This window comes from Prionailurus bengalensis, chromosome B3 (genome assembly GCF_016509475.1).
Source record: "Prionailurus bengalensis isolate Pbe53 chromosome B3, Fcat_Pben_1.1_paternal_pri, whole genome shotgun sequence".
In the NCBI taxonomy this organism is placed as follows: domain Eukaryota; kingdom Metazoa; phylum Chordata; class Mammalia; order Carnivora; family Felidae; genus Prionailurus; species Prionailurus bengalensis.
Genome location: NC_057355.1, coordinates 29853633 through 29878741, shown reverse-complemented (window position 1 = coordinate 29878741; position 25109 = coordinate 29853633). Strand labels below are relative to the sequence as shown.

At 34.4% G+C, this 25109-nt stretch overlaps 1 protein-coding gene across 3 annotated transcripts in view; it reads left to right on the top strand.

Moving 5' to 3' along the window:
- SCAPER (S-phase cyclin A associated protein in the ER) overlaps window positions 1-25109 on the top strand; it is a 535605-nt gene that overhangs the window by 107673 nt on the left and 402823 nt on the right. For 2 of the 3 annotated variants that reach the window (XM_043554936.1, XM_043554937.1), the window contains exons 9-10: window positions 19211-19473; window positions 22748-22981. In XM_043554936.1, coding sequence (XP_043410871.1) covers window positions 19211-19473; window positions 22748-22981 — 497 coding nt within the window. The remainder of the gene's footprint in view (window positions 1-19210; window positions 19474-22747; window positions 22982-25109) is intronic. The other variant, XM_043554938.1, reaches the window with a different exon arrangement.

Genomic DNA, 25109 nt, shown 5'->3' with positions numbered 1-25109 from the left:
TGGGGGGAAAGCTCTCAGTTTTTCCCCATTGAGGATGATATTAGCGTTGTGTTGTTCATATGTGGCTTTTATGATCTCGAGGTATGATCCTTCTATCCCTACTTTCTTGAGGGTTTTTATCAAGAAAGGATGCTGTATTTTGTCAAATGTTTTCTATGAATCTCTTGAGAGGATCATATGGTTCTTGTCCTTTCTTTTATTGATGTGACGAATCACGTTAATTGTTTTGCGGTTATTGAAGCAGCCCTGCATTCCAGGTATAAATCCCACTTGGTCGTGGTGAATAATTTTTTTGATGTATTGTTGGATCCACTTGGTTAATACCTTGTTGAGGATTTTTGCATCCATGTTCATCAGGGAAATTGGTCTGTAGTTCTCCTTTTTAGTGGGGTCTCTGTCTGGTTTTGGAATCAAGGTAATGCTGGCTTCATAGAGTTTGGAAGTTTTCCTTCCATTTCTGTTTTTTGGAACAGCTTCAAGAGAATAGGTGTTAATTCTTCCTTAAATGTTTGGTAGAATTCCCCTGGAAAGCCATCTGCCTCTGGTCTCTTGTTTTTTGGGAGATTTTTGATTATTGATTTGATTTCCTTACTGGTTATAGGACTGTCCAAATTTTCTATTTCTTCCTGTTTTAGTTTTAGTAGTGTGTATGTTTCTAGGAATTTGTCCATTTCTTCCAGATTGCCCACTTTATTGGCATATAATTTCTCATAATAGTCTCTTCTTATTGTTTTTATTTCTGCTGTGTTGTGATCTCTCCTCTTTCATTCTTAATTTTATTTATGTGGGTCCTTTCCTTTTTCTTTTTGATCAAACTGGCTAGTGGTTTATCAGTTTTGTTAATTCTTTCAAAGAACCAGCTTCTGGTTTCATTGATCTGTTTTTTGGGTTTTGATAGCATTAATTTCTGCTCTAATCTTTATTATTTCTTGTCTTCTGCTGTTTTTGGGTTTTATTTGCTGTTCTTTTTCCAGCTCTTTAAGGTGTAAGGTTAGGTTGTGTATCTGAGATCTTTCTTCCTTCTTTAGGAAGACCTGGATTGCTATATCCTTTCCTCTTATGACTGCCTTTGCTGTGTCCCAGAGGTTTGGGGTTGTGGTGTTAGCATTTTCATTGGTTTCCATATACTTTTAAATTTCCTCTTTAACTTCTTTGTTAGCCCATTCATTCTTTAGTAGGATGTTCTTCAGTTTCCAAGTATTTGTTACCTTTCCAAATTTTTTCTTGTGGTTGATTTCAAGGTTCATAGCATTGTGGTCTGAACATATGCACGGTATGATCTCAATCTTTTTGTACTTGCTGGGGGCTGATTTGTGTCCCAGGATGTGGTCTATTCTGCAGAACATTCCATGTGCACTGGAGAAGAATGTATATTCTGCTGCTTTAGGATGAAATGTTCTAAATATATCTGTTAAGTCCATCTGGTCCAGTGTGTCATTCAAACCCATTGTTTTCTTGTTGATTTTTTGATTAGAAGATCTGTCCATTGCTGTGAGTGGGGTGTTAAAGCCTCCTACTATTATGGTATTACTATCATTGAGTTTATGTTTGTGATTAATTGATTTATATATTTGGGTACTTCCACATTTGGCGCATGTTTAGAATTGTTAGGTCTTCTTGGTGGATAGACCACTTAATTATGATGTAATGCCCCTCTTAATCTCTTGATACAGTCTTTATTTTAAAATCTAGATTGTCTGATGTAAGTGTGGCTACTCCGGCTTTCTTTTGTTGACCATTAGCATGATAGATGGTTCTCCATCCCCTTACTTTCAATATGAAGGTGTCTTTACGTCTAAAGTGGGTGTCTTGTAAACAGCATATAGATGGATCTTGTTTTCTTATCCATTCTGTTACCCTAGGTCTTTTCATTGGACCATTGAGTCCACTGACATTTAGAATGAGTACTGAAAGATATGAATTTATTGCCATTGTGATGCTTGTAGAGTTGGAGTTTCTGGTGGTGTTCTCTGGTCCTTTCTAATCTTTGTTGCTTTTGGTATTATATATATATACACATACATGTGTGTGTGTGTATATATATATATGTGTGTGTGTGTATATATATATATACACACACACATGTATGTGTATATATATGTATATATACATATATACGTATATATATGTGTATATACGTATATATACATATATACAAATATATGTGTATATATATACATAAATGCATATATGTATATGTGTACATGCATATATATGTATATACATATATACATATATATGTATATATGTGTATATATATGTATAATTTTTTTTTTTAATCTTTTTTCCCCACAGAGAGTCCCCCTTAACATTTCTGGCAGGGCTGGTTTAGTGGTCACAAACTCCTTAAATTTTTGTTTTTCTGGGAAACTTTTTATCTCTCCTATTTTGAATGACAGCCTTGCTGGATAAAGAATTCTTGGCTGCATATTTTTCTGATTCAGCACATTGAATATATCCTGCCACTCCTATCTGGCTTGCCAAGTTTCTGTGGATAGGTCTGCTGCAAACCTGATCTGTCTTCCATTGTAGGTTAGGGACTTTTTTTTCCCTTGCCGCTTTGATGATTCTCTCCTTGCCTGAGTATTTTGTGAATTTGACTCTGATATGCCTTGTTGATGGTCGGTTTTTGTTGAATCTAATGGGAGTCTTCTGTGCTTCTTGGATTTTGATATCTGTGTCTTTCCCCAGGTTAGGAAAGTTTTCTGCTCTGATTTGCTCACATAAACCTTCTACCCCTATTTCTCTCTCTTCCTCTTCTGGCACCCCTATGATTCTGAGGTTGTTCCTTTTTAATGAGTCACTGATATCTCTAATTCTTAAATCATGCTGTTTTGCCTTAATCTCCCTCCTTTTTTCTGCTTGGTTATTCTCCATAAGTTTGTCCTCTATATCATTGATTCTCTGTTCTGCCTCATCCATCCTTGCTGCCGCAGCATCCATTCGTGATTGCAGCTCAGTTATAGCATTTTTTATTTCATCCTGACTAGTTTCTACTTCCTTTATCTCTGCAGAAAGGGATTCTAATCTATTTTCGACTCCAGCTAGTATTCTTATTATTGTGATTCTAAATTCTGGTTCAGACATCTTGCTTGTATATGTGTTGGTTAAGTCCCTGGCTGTCGTTTCTTTGTGCTCTTTCTTTTGGAGTGAATTCCTTTGTTTCGTCATTGAAGGGAGAAAAGGAATTAATGAGGTAGAAAAAATTAAAATAAAAAAATTAAAATGAAAAAATATTAAAATTCAAAAATTAAAAACACAGACACACAAAAAATCGATTAAATGATGCTACATTCTAGGTGTGTTTTGGTCTGGGTGTTGAAAGTGGCTTGATAGATTAGAGAAAAAAGGGGAAAGAAGAAGAAAAAGGAAATCGTTGGAAAATTTGACAAAATGAATACACTGAAGCAGACTAAAATGAAATGATAGAAGTAAACCAGAATTTGAAAAAATTTACACAAAAGTAAAAAATATAGTAGGAAAAAATTTAAAATATTTTCAATAAAAATTAAAATAAAGATGAATTTTTTCTGTTTCTATATTCAAGAAAAAGAATAGAAATGAAAAAGAAGAAAAGAAAAAAAAGGAAATTGTTTGAAAATTTGAAAAAAGGAAAACATTGAAGTAGACTAAAATAAAATGATGCAAGTAAAATATAATTTCAAAAAACTTACACAAAAGTAAAAAATATAGTAGAAAAATTGAAAAAATATTTTTAATAAGAATTGAAAATAAAAATGAATTTTTTCTTTTTCTCACGAAAAATAAAGAAATGAAAAAAAGAAAGAAAATTGAATAGATGGACCTGCTAACAGATTGAAATATGACTGAAATTACTTTGTTTTCCCCTAGAATTTAGATTCTGAATCTCTTTATAGTCCATAAACTAAGCAGGTGGTGAGACTTCTGTTCTTGATGAGCAAGTTTGGCCCAGTTGAGCGGGGTTAGTGAAACGGCTCTGTTCTCCACTAGCTGGCGCTGGTAGCCTGCTGGGGTGGATTGTTGTGGCACTTGTAGGTGCATATGCCCATGTGTGGGAGTGGTGAAAATTGTGTCACCCAGCTACCCAGTCTTTAGTATCAGAACTCTGTTCTCTCCAGTCAGCAATTGTGCACCTGTCCTTTGTCTTCAGCTTTTAGCTACTCCCCTCTTTTACACTGTCTGTTACCAAGCCCCAGGTAGTACCTCTTTCCTGCGTTTTGTTTCAGTTACAGCTGTTTTCCCCAGCCCCTTACTTCTGAGGGACTGCAGCTTTGACTCGTTGTTCCCCTCTGTGGGAGGGTCTCACCGAGCAATGGCCGAATGCCAGCTGTACTCAGGAAAGTTTGTGGGTACTGTGCTGCTGCTGAGGCCCAGAGATTGCGGCCAGGTGCTAGCCCGCCCCAGAATAAGTTCACAAGATAGTGTAGCAGCAACGTTTCAGGGGTTATGGAAAATCACAACACACATCTGGCACCAGCCTTCACCCTTAACGACCTTATTCCAGCGCCAGCAAATGTGGCCATTCTCTGCAGTCTGCTGGGCCCAGGTTGCCTTACAGCTTCTACCAAATGTCCTTCCAGCAGTGGAACTGCTTCTCCCTGTGTGGCCCGAGAACCTCCCTCACCCCACTCTGCTCCTGGGGATTCACCCTTCCCACCAGAGCACCGCCAGGTATCGAGCTGTGGAGTTGCAGTCTCTGCACTCCCCTGTTTACAGTCTTAATGGAATTTAAACCCTTTCCTTTCTCCTTTCTTCCTTTTTTTTTTTTTTTTTTTTTTTAATTTTTTTTTTCAACGTTTATTTATTTTTGGGACAGAGAGAGACAGAGCATGAACGGGCAAGGGGCAGAGAGAGAGGGAGACACAGAATCGGAAACAGGCTCCAGGCTCTGAGCCATCAGCCCAGAGCCTGACGCGGGGCTCGAACTCACGGACCGCGAGATCGTGACCTGGCTGAAGCCGGACGCTTAACCGACTGCGCCACCCAGGCGCCCCTCCTTTCTTCCTTTTTAGTTCAGTCCCTGCGCCTGTTTCCAATTTTCCACTTTCTCTCCAGGTGCTTTTTGGGAGGGTGCTTTTCCCATATTCTCCCCACTATCTCCGTCCTCTCTCTGCACGCAAAAGCACCTCCCTGCCCTCCACGGCTTCTCTCTCCCCACGTTCACCTCTCCCTGCTGTGTACCTGCTGAATTCTGTGGTTCAGGTTGTGCAGATTGTTGTGTTAATCCTCAGATCAGTTTTGTAGGTGTATACGATGGTTTAAAGTTGGTCTGGCTGTATTTCATGTATGCGAGACACACAAAAAACTTCCACGCTGTTCTGCCATATTGACTCCCTCCCTTAAGTAATTTATAATAGCAGTAGCTTATAGTATTGAAATTTGTAATGATAGCTTATAAAAATGATTTTTGTTAAAGGTGATAGAGCACATACATTTACTTTTTTCTTTCCCTAACCTCAACTAAAATGATATAGAAAGATTTAATGTTTATTTATTTTTCAAAGAGAGAGAGAACTCAAGCGAGAGTGGGGCAGAAAGAGAGAGACAGAATTGGAAGCAGGCTTCAGGCTATGAGCTGTCAGCATAGAGACTGACGTGGGGCTTGAACTCATGAACCATGAGATCATGACCTGAACTGAAGTCAGATGCATAACCAACTGAGCCACCTAGGCAACCCTAAAGGAATTTCAAAATAAGACTTAAAGGAGAATAGATAGGAGAAGAGTTAATGAACACATTTTTGGAAGTTAGAAAGTAGAAAGACATATTCTAGTTTCAAATGTTAGTGGTGACATTTGAGTGAATTAGGTGAATCCTGGACCCAGCGAGTGGGCAAAACTGTAATGCAATCCAGTTTGCTTCAGAGAACTCCCAAATGAGTAGGAAATTCCAGAGCAGGTATCTCTGGAAGTGAGGGCAAAGGTAGGGATTATATGTTAATCATCCCAAATTCTCCCCACTTGCCTTCAGCTGTGAGTAGTAGGATTACTGTATTTCCCTCACCCCAGCAGAACATTGGAGGTTATTTCTGTATAGAACGTAAAAGAGATGTATCTTACTGAGGGATACCAGGCAGATACAAAAGTTGGGAGTGCTGTATTGATAACAAGGAGATTAAGTGAAAGACTGTAAAGATAGTGTTTAGATGTGCCTCATCCTTGCATCTACTTCAAGCCTTCTTCTCTCTCCCACTGAACTACCAGGTTTGCAGATCAAGAGAAAACACACCTGAGGAACAAATCCAGAACCAGTGTAGATAATGAGATAATTGGTCTTGACGTTGACATGTAATTGGATGAGTGTCTGGTAGTCTCACAAGACTTTGGAAATCTGAAGCCAGATTGTGGACTACAGTAGATTGTCTGCAAATATGGGTGCCAGCAATTTCTCCCATTCCTATGCATACATTCCACTCCCACTGTCAAGTGGTAGAGTCTGTTTCCCCTCCCCTTGAATCTTAAGTTTGTCCTGTGACTTCATATGATTAATAGAATGTGACTGAAGTGATTGGTTAAGTTCCCAGCCTAGCCTGTACAAGGCCTTGCGCTTACCATTATCATTTTCTCCTGTGGAAGCCAGCTGCCATGTAAGGAAGCCCAGGATAGGTCGTTGAATAATGAGAGACTATGTGAAGAGGAAGAGGTGATGAGAAGGAGAAGCAGCTATCTCAGCCAACACATGGTACCAAGACTTTAATTTAGGCATGTTGGTGAAGCCATCATGAACATTCTGGCCATATTTGAATCACTCTAGCTGACATCATGTGGAGATGAGAGGAGACCTCCCTCCACTGAACACTCCTAAGATTTCTGACTCAAAAGTCATATGGTTAGTGTTTTAAGATCCTAGGTTTTGGGCTTCTTATATAAAAATAGATAATGGGAATATCCAATATTTGAATAACAGGAGTTTTAGAAAAAGAGAGAAAGAAAGGAAATTATGAAATTATTAAAGGAAATTTACTTTAACAGAAGGATATGTTTCTTCTTATAGTATAATTATGTAGAAGTATAATTGCTTCTGCTAAACTATCACTAGAAGCCACAAGAAAATTGAACAATGTCTTCAAAATTACGAAGGAAAATGATTTCTATTTTTTTAATGTATTTATTTTTAGAGAGAGAGCACAAGCAGAGGGGGAGCAGAGAGATACAGAGGGAGAGAAATAATCCCAAGCAGGCCCCATGCTGTGAGCACAGAGCCCGATGCAGGGCTCAATCCCAGAAACCTTGAGATCATGACCTGAGCCAAAATCAAGAGTAAGATGCTCAAATTACTGAGCCACCCAGGCGCCCCTGAAGGAAAATGATTTCTAATCTAAAATACTGTGTTCAAATTATCTGTTAAATGTGAAAGTAGGCCAAAGATATTTTCCTTCATGCAAGATCTCAAAAAAAATTTTTTTTTACCTCCATGGACCCAATCAGTGCTGGAAGAAGCCAGCCCAGAAGAGAGGCCAAAGTAATACTCTGTGGTGCTGATGCCACTATGATAGCTGTGTACCAGTTGTAGGGAGCAACCAATCCGGATTTGTGATGGTCCCAGTTCTCTGGAAGAGAGGAATCCAGGAAGACAAATGAAATTCTTAAAACATCTGATGTATTTGCACACATCAATAAGATATTTAAAATTTAGGAGAGTTGGGGTTGAATTAATTCAGAGTGTAGTAGAAAATATTGAGGCTAAATAATGGAGCAAAACAAAATAGGAAAGTTCATAGAGGCACATAACAGGCACAACTGTAAATCGAGTCTATGAAGGGATAGAGTGAATGGTGCAAAGGTAACGTTTGAAAAGATAAACCCTAAGAATTTCCCCAAACTGTTGAAAGACATCAAGTCTCATATTTAAGAAGCACTGTGAACTCCAAGCAGAAAAAACAGAAAACAAATCTCATTAGGTGTAATATAGTAAAAATACTAAAAATCAAAGAAAGAGAAAATCTTTACAAGTAGAGCCAAAAAAAAAAAAAAAAAAAGAAAAAAAGAAAAGAAAAAAAGCCAGCGCGCGAGAGAGACTATAGTTGACCCTTGAACTACCCTTGAAAATCCATGTATAACCTTTGTCTTCCCCAGGACATAACTATGCATAGCCTGTTGCTGACTAGAAGCTTTAAAACATAACTAGTCAATGAACACATATTTTGTATATGTGTTATATACCGTATTCTTCTAATAAAGTAAGCTACAAAAAGGAATGTTGTTAGGATCATAAGAACAGATTAACTCATAGTACTATACTGTATTTTTCAAAAGAAATCCTTGTATAAGCAGACCCACACAGTTTAAACTAATGTTGTCCAAAGGTTAACTCTATTTTCGAAGGAGCAAGAGTAAGTTGATACCTAATGGAAGCCAGATGACCATGGAATGACATCTTTCAGGTGCTGAAAGAAAATAACTGACAAGAAAGAATTCTCTATCAGCAAAAAAAGTAAAGGTGAAATAAAGACAATTCAAGACAAATAAAAATTGGGAGAATTTGTAATCAGTAGAATTATACTAAAAGAAGTACTACAGACATTTTTGTAGGTTGAAGGAAAAAGATTCCAAATTCAGACCCAGAAATGCATGAAAGAATGAAGAACACCAGAAGAGTAAACATGTGGAGTACATTAAATATTTAGTATTGACTTTGTGAAACATAATGTCTTTAGAAGCTTGAAATACATATGAGATGAGACTTTCTGACAATAGTCCAAGAGACAAGAGAAGAATAAATGGAGATTATATTTTCTAGGGTGCTGGAATTGTCTTTGAAGTTACAAAAATACTAACTTGTATTAGATACTATAAGTCAAGGATGTATTTGTGAATTCAAGAAAACCGCAGAGAAGAGTAAAGGAATATTCAACTAATAAAACCATTGTGATTAATGCAAAAGAGGCCAAGAAAGGAAAAAAAAATCATAAAACAGATGAAACAAATGAAAACCAAATTATAATGTGATAGAAGTAAATGCAAATATATCCATTCTTACATTAAAGGTAAATGGTCTAAATATTAAAATTTAAGAACAAAGATTACAATTGCATTAAACATAAAGCCCAACTGTATCCACTTAAAGGGATATACTTTCAGTATGAAGATAGAAAAGTCAGAAGAAAAAGGGGGAAAAGATAGTCTGCGAATATCCCATTCAGATCAAAGGTGGCATTGCTTTAGTATCAGACAAAATGTATACAGTAGCCAAGAAACATTTTAAAGAGAAATCTTTTTTCATTATTAAAAGATTATTTTAACAGAATGGGAAAATAATTCTAAATTTATATGTAACATATCTTTAAAACATATAAAGCAAAACTGACAGAATTGAAAGAAAAATGGAAGAATCTAGACTCATACTTGGAAATTTTAACACAACTGTCTCAATGACTGATAGTACAAGAATACAAAAATCAATCAAGATATACAATATCTAAACAATATGATTAATGAACTTGATATAATTGATATGTCTAACAAATAATGCTATTCTTTTCCATTTTATTTCCTTTTGATGCATCAACGTAGATACATTTTACCGATCCTCTGTTCTGTGTATCTAACCCATATTTTCTTAAATATATTAATAATAGCTATTCTGTAAAGTCTGAGTCTGAAAAGTAAAATATCTGAACTACCTGTGGCTATGTTACCTTAAAAATATTTTGGGGGAGTTTTCAGTTATTTGACCCTTGTTTTGATTCCTCATAATATTTAAGTGAATATTTAACATGGTATATTTAAAATTATAGAGGCTCCTTTCAAAAATACTGTTGTTTTTTTCTTCTGGCAAGAAGATAGAGTATAAGCAGTTCACCATAATCCTTTAAGGTTTGGTTTGAGGTTTTATTAAAGTTGATGTGTTTCAGTTTTGTCCTTATTCCTTTTGGGGTCTTACCTGAAAATCTGGGGTGTTTGCCAAGGCTACTACATTCCCGAATTCCTCAGCACTCCACAGTTGCTATAATATCTGCTTAGCTCATTAGCATCCCAGCTGCTGCTTTTTGCTGGGTGTCTTGGAGCCTTGCCTTGTATATGCAAAGCTTAGTAGCTGTCAGACTTCTAAAGGGAAGATTAAATGCAGGTTTTTTGGGCTCATTTTCTTGCAGTTCCTCCCTCTCTAAGATTTTTGCCCTTAAGGTCTCAGTTGTTTTAGACTCATTGAATTCCATTATCTGTTTCAGCCAGACAGGACTGCTGGTTTCTGCTAGGACTCACTTCCCCTGTACTGTGAATTTGAAATGTCTTCAGGGAAAAATTCTAGGGTGAATGTGATCTCATGTTGTCCTTCTCTTTCCTCAAGAGTTGTAGTTCCTTAAAATCTTGCCTACTTTGGTTGCTTTCCAGTGCCTTTAAATGGTTCAGTTATTAGTTTGTCTAGCTTTCATAGTTGTGTTTGGCACGAAGAGGATTAATTTTGATGTAGGCTACTTTGTCCTGGTAGTAACTTGTAAGTCCAAATAAAGATCCAAACACACATGGAACATTTACCAAAATTGACACATGCAAAGCCATTAAACAGATTTCAAAAATTCAGATGATTGAACTCTTTTTGTCTTGTTGAACACAGTGGAATTATGTTAGAAATCAATTAAAAAAGATAGCCATATACTTCAACAAATGGTGTTGGGAAAGCTGGACAGCAAATTGTAGAAGAATGAAACTGGACCACTTTCTTATACCATACACAAAGTTAAACTCAAAATGAATGAAAGACCTATATATAAGACAGGAAACCATCAAAATCCTAGAGGAGAAAACAAGCAACAATCTCTTTGACTTTGGCCACAGCAACTTATTTGACATGTTTTCTGAATCCAGGGAAACAAAAGCAAACATGAACTACTGGGACCTCATCAATAAAAGGCTTCTACACATTGAAGGAAACAATCAATAAAACTAAAATACAACTGATGGAATGGGAGAAGAGATTTGCAAATGACATATCAGATAAAGGGTTAGTATCCAAAATCTATACAGAACTTATCAAACTCAACACCCAAAAAAATAAATAATCCAGTGAAGAAATGGGCAGAAGACATGAATGACACTTTTCCAAAGAAGGCATCCAGATGGCTAACAGACACATGGAAAGATGCTCAACATCACTCATCATCAATGAAATACACTTGTCAGAATGGCTAAAGTTAACAACTCAGGAAACAATAGATGTTGGGGAAGAGGCAGGGAAAGGGGAACACTTTTGCACTGTTTGTGGGAATGAAAACTGGTTTAGCTACTCTGGAAAACAGTATGGCATTTCCTCAGAAAGTTAAAGATAGAACTACCATACAACCCAAGCAATTGAACTACTAGGAATTTATCCAAAGGATACAAAAATGCCGCTTTGAAGGGGCACATGCACCCCAATGTTTATAGCAGCACTACCAACAGTAGCCAAATTATGGAAAGAGTCCACATGTCCAGTGACTGATGGATGGATAAAAAATATGTGGTATATATACACAACGGAATATTACTCAGCTATCAAAAAAAAAATAAAATCTTGCCATTTGCAACAACATATATGGAACTAGAGTGTATTACAGTAAGTGAAATAAATTAGAGAAAGACCTATGATTTTACTCATATGGAATTTAAGAAACAAAACAGATTAACATAGGGGAGGGGAAGAAAAAAATGAAGATAAAAACAGAGAGGGAAGCAAATCATAAGAGACTTAAATATAGAGAACAAACCGAGGGTTGCTGGAGGGGAGATGGGTAGGGGGGATGGGCTAAATGGGTGATGGGCATTAAGGAAGGCACTTGTTGGGATGAGCGCTGGGTGTTATATGTAAGTGATGAATCACTAAATTATCCTCTTGAAACCAATACTACATTATATGTTAACTACTTGAATTTAGATTTAAAGAAGTAAAAGGATAGCCATATAAATCTCAGATTTTTGAAATTTTGGAATATATTTCTGAATAATCCATGAGTCAGAGAAGAAATCACCATGAAAATTAGAAAATGAAAATGCATATTTAAAATCTTATGGGTTTGGGGCGCCTGGGTGGCGCAGTCGATTAAGCATCCGACTTCAGCCAGGTCACGATCTCGCGGTCCGTGAGTTCGAGCCCCGCGTCAGGCTCTGGGCTGATGGCTCAGAGCCTGGAGCCTGTTTCCAATTCTGTGTCTCCCTCTCTCTCTGCCCCTCCCCCGTTCATGCTCTGTCTCTCTCTGTCCCAAAAATAAATAAACGATGAAAAAAAAAATTTTTTTTTAAATCTTATGGGTTTAAGGTTAATGCTGTGCTCTGAGAAAAATTTCTAGCCTCAATTGCATATATTAGAAAAGAAGAAAACCTAAAATCCACATTTTTTGCCTGTCTCCAGAAGTTAGAAAAGAACAGGTTAAATCCAAGGAACATAAAAAGAAAGGAAAAGATATAGGTGATAACTGAGAAAATCAATAGAGCCAAAAGATAATCTTTCATATAGACTAACAAAATTTCTAATACTGATAAAAAAAGAGGAGACAAAGCATAATACCAAGGTACTACATAAGACTATTGGTAGAAATCCCATGGATATTAAGAAGATAATAGGATATGACGAACAATATTATATACTAAATTTACAAACTTAGAAGAAATTGACAAATTTCTTGAAAAACACTATGTAAGCAAACTTACATGGTGAGAATTAGAAAAACATGAAGGAACTTAGTAATTTTTTTTTAAATGTGAGTCTATAATTAAACATTTTTTTGCAAAGAAAATTCCTGGTCAAGATGGCTTCACCTATGAATTCTTCCAAATGTTTAAGGTAAAAATAACAGTAATCACATAGAAACTCTTACTGAAAATGAAAAAATGGAGCTTGCTTTATGATGCCAGCATAACCTGAATGTCAAAACCTAGCAAAGATTTTATAAAATAGAACATTTTCTCTTAAACACTGATATAAAAGTTATAAACAAAATGTTAGTGAATTAAATATAATGATAAACAAAAATGATAACATCAGTCAGATGGGAATAAATCTGGTGCTTTTCAATTATTGGTTATATTAATTTGTATTTAGTGCTACTTTATTAATGACATTTATAAAATTTTTAAAAATGTACAAGTTCTTGGGTGTAAGAACTATGATAATGAAATACAGTTTTAAATTTTGTGTACTTCTAAGATTATTCTGAATGTTTAGACACTCTCTGAGAGTTTAATTACATAATTTGATATTTTCAATAAGCATTCTTCATTATGGGAATGGTTTTTCAATATAGTTTTTATTGAAAGTTCCTTAAGAAGGTAATTTGTTCATAGCTAATTTCTTAGAGTCTAAGAGACCTATGTTATAGTTTCTATTTTGATATACTCCTCTTTGACTTGCTTCAATCATTTCGCTTTTTTTTTTTTTTAATTACATGACAGTGTTTGTGTTGGCCATAATACTGGTTGTGGAGTAGGTCCAAGTGTTAAGCAGTATTTCTATAAGGAAACTTTGAAAGAGGAGTGTTTTTCTTTCCTTTAAAAAGTGAAGTTATTAATCATACTGCTTCTAAGGGTGAGCCTGTTAAATTAACTGAAAACTAAACTCTTTTATTAAACTTAATTTTGGTATGTGTGATTTTTATTAGGTTGATTATATATATTTTTAATTTATATATATACATATATATACACATATATATATATTTAAAAGACAAATGTAATGAGAAATTTTTGAAAGTTAAATATGGAAGAAAATTGATCTCAGATTGGGTAGGATATGATTTAATTTTAATTTAATTTAATTTTAATTAATAATATTTTGTTGTTTACCATAATGATATTGTTATATTTCTTAAAAGTCCTTTTAAAGACACATACTGAATATTTGCAGGAGAAATGATAATGATGTATAGGATTTGTTTTAAAATCTTTCAGAAGAAACAATAGGGAAGGGAAACTAGATGAAATAAAAGTGGCAGAATACTGGGGCGCCTGGGTGGCGCACTCGGTTAAGCGTCCGACTTCAGCCAGGTCACGATCTCGGAGTCCGTGAGTTCGAGCCCCGCGTCAGGCTCTGGGCTGATGGCTCAGAGCCTGGAGCCTGTTTCCGATTCTGTGTCTCCCTCTCTCTCTGCCCCTCCCCCGTTCATGCTCTGTCTCTCTCTGTCCCAAAATAAATAAATAAACATTGAAAAAAAAATTAAAAAAAAAAAAGTGGCAGAATACTGATAATTATTGAAGCTGGATAATTGTAACATGGGGTTCATAATACTATTTTATCTATATTGTGTATTTTAAAATCTTCATGGTAAAAAGTTAAAAAAGCACAAGACAAATTTAAATGTAGTTTTCCCTTAGAGATTTCAAAGTGTAGACCTTTGAAAGAAAAAGTTATAGGTCTTTTTTTCTTTTTATTTTAAAATATACAGTACTAATATAGTCACTGCATTTTATTAAAATTTTTTTAATGTTTATTTATTTTGAGAGAGAGGTGAGCACAGGGAGGGGCCAAGAGAGGCAAAGAGAGAATCCCAAGGAGGCTCTGCACTGTCAGTGTGGAGCTTGACGTGGGGCTTGGACCCGTGAACCATGAGATCATGACCTGAGTCAAAACCAAGAGTCAGACACTCAACTGACTTGAGTCATCCAGGTATCCCAACAGCCATTGTATTTAAAAAAATAGGATAATGAGTTATTCCCAGTTATAAGAACCAGTATTTTGTAAGTATTTTTTTCCCTTGAAATAATATTCCTTTCCTTTAGTGAATCATTTGGTGGTATGGTCTTGATACTCATAAAAAATGTAGTTTTCAAAGTGATGTAAGTTTTTAGTTTTACAGAAATAAGTCTGAGAAATCAGCTTACTTTTTCCTATTAAATTTTTTGCTTTTAATTCTTATACCAAATTTGTTAAGATAAAATTCATACCATTCAGTTCATCTATTTATAATTCATCTATTGTTAGTATATTAACACATATATAGTACCATAATCACAGTCAATGATAGAACATTTTCATCACCTCAAAAATATATGTCTTGGCAATGATTTTTTGGATTTGACATCAAAGAAAAGCAACAAAAGCAAAAAACGAGTGGGACTACATCAAACTACAGAGTTCTGTACAGCAAAGGAAACCATCAACAAAATGAGGAGGTAACCTATAGAATGGGAGAAAATACTTGTAAATCATGTATCGGATTGGGGCTAATATCCAAAATATATAAAGAACTCATACAACTCTTTAGCAAAAAACAAACAATGTAATTAAAAAATTGGCAGAGGTTCTGAATAGACACTTCTCCAAAAAAGTATCCAACTAGCCTCAGGTACCTGAAAAAGTGCTCAACATCATTAATCATTAGGGAAAGGCAAATCAAAACCACAATGAGATATGACCTTACATCTGTCAGAATGGTTGTCATCAAATAGACAGATAACAAATGTTGGAGAGAATGTGGAGGAAAGGGAACCTTTGTACAGTGTTGATGGGGATGTTAATTGGTATAGCCACTATGGAAAACAGTATGGAGATTCTTCAGAAAATTAAAATAGAATTGCCATATGATCCTGCAATCCCACCTCTGGGTGTGTATCCAAAAGAAATGAAAATACTAACATACCTGCTCCTTGTTCGTAGCAACATTATTTACAACAGCCAAAACATAGAAACAACTTAAGTGTCTATTGGTCAATGAGTGGATAAAGAATATGTGGTGTATATATATTTGAACGTTGCTAAGAGAGTAAATCTTAGAAGTTCTTATCTCAAGAAAAAACATTTGTTAACTGTGTGAAGTGTTGTATATTGACTAAACTTACTTTGGTAATCCTTTCCTGATATATGCATATATCAAACAATATGTTGTACACCTTGAACTAATACGATGTTATATGTCAGTTATATCTCAGTACAACTGGAAAGATAAAAAAGAAACCTCATATCCTTTACTTAACACCCTTCTAACCCTGCATCTCCCCATCCATTATTAGTATGTAATACTGTGATTATATTGTATATAACCATTCTGATAGGTATAGAGTGATATCTCATTGTGGTTTTTAATTTGCATTTCACTAGTGGCTAATGATGTTGAATGTCTTTTGTTTACTTCTTTGCCAATTGTATATACCCTTCATTGTAGTGTTTCTTCATATCTTTTGCCCATTTTCTAGTTGGATTGTCTGTAATACTACTGTTGAATTTTCAGAGTTCTTTATATATTCTAGACATCATTGGGTATTTCCTACAAGTCTGTTGTTTATCTTTTCATTGTCTTCATAGAGTCTTTTGCAGGGGAACATTTTTCAATTTTGATGAGGTTTGTGAGGGTTTCCTATGGATCATGCTTTTGGTGTCAAGTGTAAGAACTCATTGTCTAGCCATATGTTCAAAAGATTTCTTGTTTTTTTTTTTTCTTCCTAGGTTTTATAGTTTTACATCTTAAATTAGTGATACTTTTTGACTGAATTTTTGGGTGAAGTGTGAGTTTTAGATGGAGGTTTACTTTTTTGCCTTGGATGTCTGGTTACTATCACCATTTGTTGGAATTTCTCTTGAAATTTTATCAAAAATCAGTTGGGCATATTTGTGTGGGTGTATTTCTGGGTTTTAAAGTAGTCTATTTCATTGATCTGTGTGTCTGTTGTTCCACCCATACAGTACTTTTTTGATTAATCTCACTCTGTGGTAAGCCTTAAAACATTGAATAGAGTGATTACTTTTAATTTATTCTTTTTTAAAGAAAATTGTTTTTAGCTCTTTTAGGTTTTATGTCTTTCTATATAAATTTTAGAGTAAGCTTTTCTAATGTTCAAAAAAATGTTACTGGTATTTTGATAGAAATTACATTATGCTGTTGATCATTTTAGAGAGAATTGACACTTTTACGATGCTGGATTTTCTAATCATTTTTTAATGAACATGGTATGTCTTTCAATTTATTAGGTCTTCTCTTTTTTTAATCAGCCTTTGTAGTTTTTAGGATACATATTCTGTACCTTTTTTCTTAGACTTATTACTAAATATTTTATTTTTTTTAGTGTAATTATAAATTGTTTCAAATTTGTTTTCACATGTTCACTGTTAGTCTGTATAAATGCAGTGCATTTGTGCATTGACTTGTATCCTACAACATTACTGAATTTATGTAATAATTCTGGAATTTTTATGTAATTCCTTGGGATAGTCTATGTAGACAATCATGTCATCTGAAAATGGGGACAGTTTTATTTCTTCTTTTCCTTCCCCCCATCCCCACATCCCATGCCTTTTTGCACTGTCTAGGACTTCCGGTACTATGTTGAAGAAGGATGGTGAGAGGAAACATCCTTTTCTTGTTCTAGATCATGGGGAAAATTATTCATTCATTCTTGCACCATTGAGTATATGTTAGCTATAGGTTTTTTGTCGATGCTTTTTATTGAGTTGAGTAAGTTCCCCTATATTATAGCTTAATAAATTTTTCTCAAGAATGGATATTGGATTTTGTGAAATACTTTTTCTGCATCCGTTGATAGGATCATATGATATTACTTGTATAGTCAGTGGACAGTAGTGAATTACGTTGATTTTTTTTTGAATGTTGAACCAGGTTTGCATACTTGTAATTAATTCTACTTGGTCATGGTTTGTAATTCTTTTTATACATTGCTGGATTTGATATGTTGATATTTTGTTGAAGATTTTTATATCTAAATTCATGAGAAATATTGTTATTTAGTTTTATTTTTATGTACTGTCTTTGTGTGTTTTTGTACCAAGGTAAAACTGGCTTTGGTACTTGGGAGGTGTTCTCTCCTCTCCTATTTTCTGGAATAGTTGTGTAAAATTTTTATCCTTTTAAAAGTGTTGCATAGAATTTGCCAGAGAAACCATCTGGGCCTGGAGGTTTTTTGAGTGGGGAAACTTTTAAAAAGTACAAATTGAATTCTTTAATAATCATGAGACTATTCAGATAGTCTGTTTTCATTTTGGTTGAGTTTTATCGTTTGTGTTTCTTATAGAATTGGTTCATTAAACTTTATTTTATAGAATGAATATGGTCTGTGATACTGAGTGTTCTGTATATATTTGAAAAAAAAAAGCATTTTACTGTTGAATGGACTGTTTTGTATATGCTATTATATCAAGTTGATTGATTGTACGCTCAATTTTTCTATATACTTGCTGATTTTCTATCTAGTTCTATCAGTCCTTGGGGGGGAGTTAGAAGTCCACATTTGTAATTGTGTATCTTTCTCTTTCTCATTTCATCCTTATCAGTTTTTTTGCTGTGTATCTTGAGTTTATATTGTTCGGGGTATACATATTTAGGGGTATATATCTTCACTGTGCAATGCTTTTATCATTATATAATATGTTTTTGTTTCTTTAGTAATTTCTTTGCTCTGAAGTCTACTTTATCTGATAATAATATATCTACTCCTGCTTTCCTCAGTATTTGCATGGTGTATCTTTCTCGCTTTGAACTTACATATGACCTTGTATTTAGGTGAATACAAGTATTTAAGTGAATTTCTTGTAGATAACCTAGAGTTCAATTGTATTTTTATTTTTTTTTAATATTTGAGACACAGAGCACAAGTGAGGGAGGGGCAGAGAGAGAGGGACAGAGGATCCACAGCAGGCTCTGTGCTGACATACAGTCAAATGTATGCTATTAGTACTAGGATAGAGGAAAGAACTTGGACTTTTGAGGTAGGCCTATGTTTGGATTCTGAAAGGTGGGGGTGGAGGGCAGTTTTTATGTAACCACTGGGACATGAACACCAGAACCAATTTGCCTAAACTTGCATCTTGGCTTTACCTTTACTGGGTGTGTGACCTTGGGGAAATTACTTAACCTCTCTTTGTCTCATTATTTTCAATGATAAATGGGGTAAGTGAAATGAAAAATGATAAATTTTATCAATGATAAAATTGGGATGATAGTATTGGTATTACAGGGTTGTTGTGGAGATTAAGAGTTACAATATGTAAACACCTGGAACAGTGCTAGCATACAGTACACACTATATAAATGTTTATTATTACTTTCTGACTCTGTGGCCTATGTCAGTCTTAATCTGAATCTCAGTTTTGTCATTTGTAAAACATGGAAAATCATACCAACCCCACAGTGTACTTTTATTAGACATTACATATGCACATACACACACTGCATCTTGTATAGTTAGTGTCATGTTTATATATTAGTTACACTTAATACGAATTTGATTGGAAAAAGTTTTTATTTTATAGGTTTTGAAAATTTTTATCATCTAAAGAAATCTTGATTTATTTCCTTCCCTCAATTGCATAGAACGGAAAGATGCTGAAGGATGGGAGACTGTTCAGAGGGGAAGGCCTGTTCGCTCACGATCAACAGCAGTGATGACAAAAGTTTCAGTAGCAACAGAAACATTAAGGTCAAAGGATGACAGTGATAAAGAAAATATACAACTTTTACCTGATGAAAGCGTTGAGAAAGGTGAATTTGATGGAGATGGACCTTCTAATACTATAGAATCTCGGTCCAAAGACTCATTACACTCTTGTGACCATCCTCTTGCTGAAAGAACCCAGGTAGTACATTCTGAAAATCCTTTTACTACATTTTTATAAGGGATATGTCTATGCCGGAATGTCTTATTTTCCTATTTTATTTTTAACTTTTTATTGTAAAAAAATTCAGTTCTCCAGAAAAGTTGCAAGAATGAACAATGAACTCTCCTATACTCTTTACCTAGATTCACAGATTAACATTTGCCTCACTTTTTCTTTTTTCTTCTTTATTCATACTTACATGTCACACACATGTATATTAAACAATATGCAAACACCATAACCATTTACCTGCATTATAGCATGTATCTACAAAGAATAAAGAAACCCTTAACCATTTTAATTGTAAAATTCAGGGAATTTGATATCTATATAGTATTTTCCTCTAATTTATAATTCATATCCATGTACCAGTAATTTCTTCATAGAATTTTTAAAATTTATTTATTTATTTTGAGGGGGGAAAGGGCAGAGAGAGAGGGAGAGAGAGAGAACCCCAAGCAGACTCCACACTGGTAGTGAGGCGCCTGATGCGGGGCTTCAACTCATGAACCGTGAGATCATGACCTGAGCCGAAGTTGGATGCTTACCCAACTGAGCCATCCAGGTGCCCTTTCATCATAGAATTTTTTCTCTGAGCAGAGATCCAATCTAGAATCACACATTATAAATTCAGCTTTGTTTTTTTAACATCTTTCATCAGGGACAGTTTTTCAGTTTATCGTTGTTTTTCATGACATTAATGTTTTTGAAGAATACATTGCATTATTTTTTTTGTAGAATATCCTTCAGTTAGTTTATTATCCAAGTTAGCTTATGCATTTTTGACAGAAATAAAGTGATTGGCCTTAGTGTCACATCTAGAGGCATATATTAATTTTCCCAACCTTGTTGTTAATTTGAATTACTTGGTTTAAATGGTGGTCTACTGTTTCATTTGGAGTGTTATTAAAAATGTTGATGAAAGTAAGGATCATTTTGAACTTGCTCTCCTTTTACATCCTGCAATTCAAGTGTATAGTCATTTGCCAGTATTTAATGTAATTCTTTAAAGATGATATTCTCGGGGCGCCTGGGTGGCGCAGTCGGTTAAGCGTCCGACTTCAGCCAGGTCACGATCTCGCGGCCCGTGAGTTCGAGCCCCGCGTCAGGCTCTGGGCTGATGGCTCGGAGCCTGGAGCCTGTTTCTGATTCTGTGTCTCCCTCTCTCTCTGCCCCTCCCCCGTTCATGCTCTGTCTCTCTCTGTCCCAAAAATAAATAAATGTTGAAAAAAAAATTTTTAAAGATGATATTCTCAGTATTTCTGCTGTTAGTCCATTTGAAATTTATTTTACTTATTTGATGAAGGAATGCATTTTTTAGATATTTGTTTACATGAAAATATATGTTCAATAGGCATAATTTTATGCAAAATGAAACATAAGAGATTCTTTATATGATACAGGGGCTAAGTAAAAATTTGTAAAATAGTTACATTATTTTTCAGTTTAGAATAGTATTTCTGCTTTCAAGTTTTCTCTTTTTACATGTAGGATATTTGTTTTTATTGGAAACTGTACTCAATTTCCATGTTTTTCTTCTTAATGATGATAATGGCTCTTAACTATACATTGTTCCTGATGTTCTGTAACTCCTTAATGTATGTATGTTTTATGCCCATGTGAGATTGGAAGCTTCTTGTGAGCGGTGTCTTATGTTGCCTTTAATTTACTGCATTATGGAGCAGAATCCTAGACACAGGAAATAATCAGTATTTTTGTTGGTTATACTTTTCAGAAACTTTTTAATGTAGGTAAAAAATCTTTTTGTATCACTTAACAGACCGGTAGCATTTTTGCTAACATATATTTTAGCTATAAAACTTAACAATATAAAAATTACATTGGTTTTGGGTAATGAATAAACTTACATGATTTGGGATTTTAGGAATAATCCATACATACAACTTTTGAGTAATTTAACTATTGCTAAAATATTTCCATATAAAAAGTTCACTGCTCTTGGTGTCCAAGCTAATGATAATATTTGTTTTTTCCACTGTCATTCTAAAAATGGAAATAGCATATTGTATATTTTTTCAACATTATAGTTTAGCTTTGATTTTACTGTATAAATGATACTGATTTTTTAATAAACAGAGTTGACTATATTGTAAACATCAGTAATGCCAATATAAATATTGCCAAGAAGATTATAAACTATGGTGAATGATGTATAGATAATGTTGATAGTGATATAAACAATGAGATACAATTTAAATAATACCTACACTAAAATCAGTGCTTTGGGACACTAAGTTTTGACCAATAGTAGAATTTTTAAAGTAGTTTATAAGACTTGACCAAGTTTCATATTTATATAAATAATTAATCAAATTGGGAGCTTCATGGCCACTGCAATATTTATCTAATGTTTATTTAAATAGTGATGTGAGTGGGTTTGAAATTCACAATTTTAGATTTTAGTTCTACTTGTAGCTCATTACTCTGAGTATAATTGGAAAACACAGCACCATTCTTTCTGTACTCTGTTACAAAGTGGAAATAAAGACATGTTTCTATTTACTAAACTAGGAGGTTTTTAAAAATGGGTATTTGGCTTAAGACAGTACTTTATTTGACTTAGATCATTTTCCTATTTTTGTTGGTTATGTGTTAAATATTTATAAAGGGTAATAGGGGAGAATATTGAAATCTAAATAGGAATTGCTTGCTCAGATATACTATACTTTTTATGGTGTATTTTCTCTTTTAGATCTGAGAATTGGTATTGTGTACCATGTGGGTTTACATGAAAGATACTTTGAGGTTTGTTAATGTTATCTTAAGAGAGCAACTGTCTTGTTATGAGTAAAATGCCCTGAAAGTATATATTTTGGTGAAAAGTGCCTTCATTTGATATTAGACAGACAATCTTTACAAAACCACATAAATACCTTTAGTTATTTGAATATAAGACAAACTATTATACTTGTGACTAGAATTTCTTTTGTGATGTATATAAAGTACTCATCAAGAATCAGCCTACTAAAAATAAAAATGTAATTACAATATAGCTTAATAAAGCTAAGCTTTCATAAAGCATTTCAGGTATTGCCCTGTACGTAGTAGGTGTGCAAATAAAATTTGTTCTGCTTAATGGTATTTTTTTTTCCTTACACTTGAAACATAGAAAAAAGATGAGTGAGTCGTCAGTCAACCAGTCAGCTACTGCTTTAGTTGATAGGTGTATTATAATCATTTTTTCTACAATGGAGTAGTTTGTCTGATTCATTCTGTAAATGTGTTTTGTTAGTTCACAGTGAATACATTGGATGATGTCAAGAGCTCTCGCAGTAGTACTTTACAAGACCATTCTCTGCGAACTTCTGAAATACCTGCTGTTCACATTGATACAGAATGTGTTTCAATTATTCAGCAAGCTGATATGCCTCCTTTGCAAGCAAATGACATATTTTCAGCAGAGAAAGCAGGGATAGAGAGTGAAATGGACCCTTCAGATATTTCAAATGTGAGTGCTGCTAACTTGGTAAGAACAACTTATCAGAATTCTGACTAAATATATTAAAGAGGCATAAAACTTTAATAGTAATAAGTTGTGTTACTTTACACTTTATAAAGTATTTTGTACATGTTATTTCTTTTTAATATTTTATTCTTATAGCAAGCTTTGAGATGCTTCTCATTTTGTAGAGGACGAAAATAAGATCGCTAAATAGCTGTTGCTAAAATCATTCATTTTGTGATTTGATCAAATGTTTTTTAGTCTGGCATTAAGAAACTAAACCAGTAACAATAAAGTCTTCCATGCAACATCTAGGACTCTGATGGATGGGAAATGTTGCCTACTGGACTTTAGAGTTCTTTAGATAGCCTCTGCCATTTGCTTGGAGTTGGTCTTCAAGATGAAATTTATTTACCATCCCTATTGCAGAACCTTTAAAAATGTGTTGATTTGGAATTACAGTTTTATGCTTTTAGATGACTACTTATTTGTCCTCATGTCTATTTCTCACTTTAGTAGTAAGATATATGACCTGAGGATAATCCAGAATGGGTTATTCTAGTATAAAAGTAACTTTCAGAAGAAATAGGCACACACAAAAAATTACTGAGAAAAATCATTCAAATCTTATTTTACTTTATTTTTATTTATTTTGAGAGAGAGAGAACATGCACGTGTACAAGTGGGGGAGAGGCAGAGAGAGAGAGAGAGAGAGAGAGAGAGAGAGAGTCCCAAGCAAGCTCCACACTGTCTCAAGGCTTGATCTCACAAACCATGAGATCATGACCTGAGGTGAAATCAGTCATATGTTTAGCCGACTGAGTCACCAAGGTGCCCCATCAAATTTTATTTTTTAAATGGCCACCGTATACTGTACTTTTCCTTAAAAACTTAGTGCCTTATCATGCTGAAAGATGCTATTGACAGATGGTATTAGATCAAATTATGTATCTTAGATAATAACATTAGACACAGATGAAACTTGAATAGGGGTTTGTATAAGGGAAAAATAAGGGCTCTATAGTAATAAGAAAAACATTTAAAAATTTAAAGTAAGGAATAAAGAGAAAATTATATTTTAAGTTGGCTCTTTTAGTGTGACTGTTCTTAAAGGTGAAACATAATTATGGTCATGTAAGTACTAGGTTTAATATATGGGATAGAAATTGGTCATATTTATATTTTTTATTTGCATAGCTAGGCATCATATTATTTATTTTGTGAATTGATTCTGTGAGAATCAAATTTCAGAAGAGGAAAAAGATACCATACTTAAATAAGCACTAAATAGTTATTTAAAAATTCTTTCATCCATTTTATTTTGATCACATGTATAAATAAGCTTGTGGTAGAATATTAAAAACTCTTGGTTATTTTAAGGATCAAATTTATGTACTTTACATACTCTGCTTTTGATATGAATATTAGTACATTCTTAGAGTTCTTAGAAGAATTTTAATTAAACCAGATTTTAAAAACCTTTTGTGTTTGGATTTGTCTTGGTGGAGCTAAATCTTTGGATTGCTCTCTACGTGTACCTCATTGTATAGGTTCTCAGTGGGGGGTTGTAGAGAATTGCTGCCTGTGATGACAGAACTTTTTCTTTTCTTTCTCAATGCAGTAGTCCTGTAGCTAAAGGTAAATAATAATAATAATAATAATAATAATAATAATAATAATTCGGTTATCTTATTCAACAGAAATTTTGGTAGAAAATGACTGTTCAAGGGGCACCTGGGTGGCTAAGTTGGTTAAGCGTCCTACTTTGGCTTAGGTCATGATCTCACAGCTAGTGAGTTTGAGCCCCGCTTCAGGCTCTGTGCTGACAGCTCAGAGCCTGGAACCTGCTTTGGATTCTGTGTCTCCCTCTCTCTGCCCCTTACGCAGCTCACACTCTGTCTTTCACTCTCTCAAAAATAAATAAACATGAAAAAAATTTAATAGAAAATGACTGTTTGAACCTTTCTATTTAAGCTCAACTTTTGCCATTGTTGTAAAAAATGTGCTAATATAAAACCTAGCTACAGTGGATCTAGGTTTTTAGATTTACTATAATTTCAAAATTTTTTTTTTTACAGTTTATTTATTTTGAGAGAGCGTGAGCTGGGGAGGAGCAGAGAGAGAGGGAGAGAGGGAAAATCCCAAGCAGGCT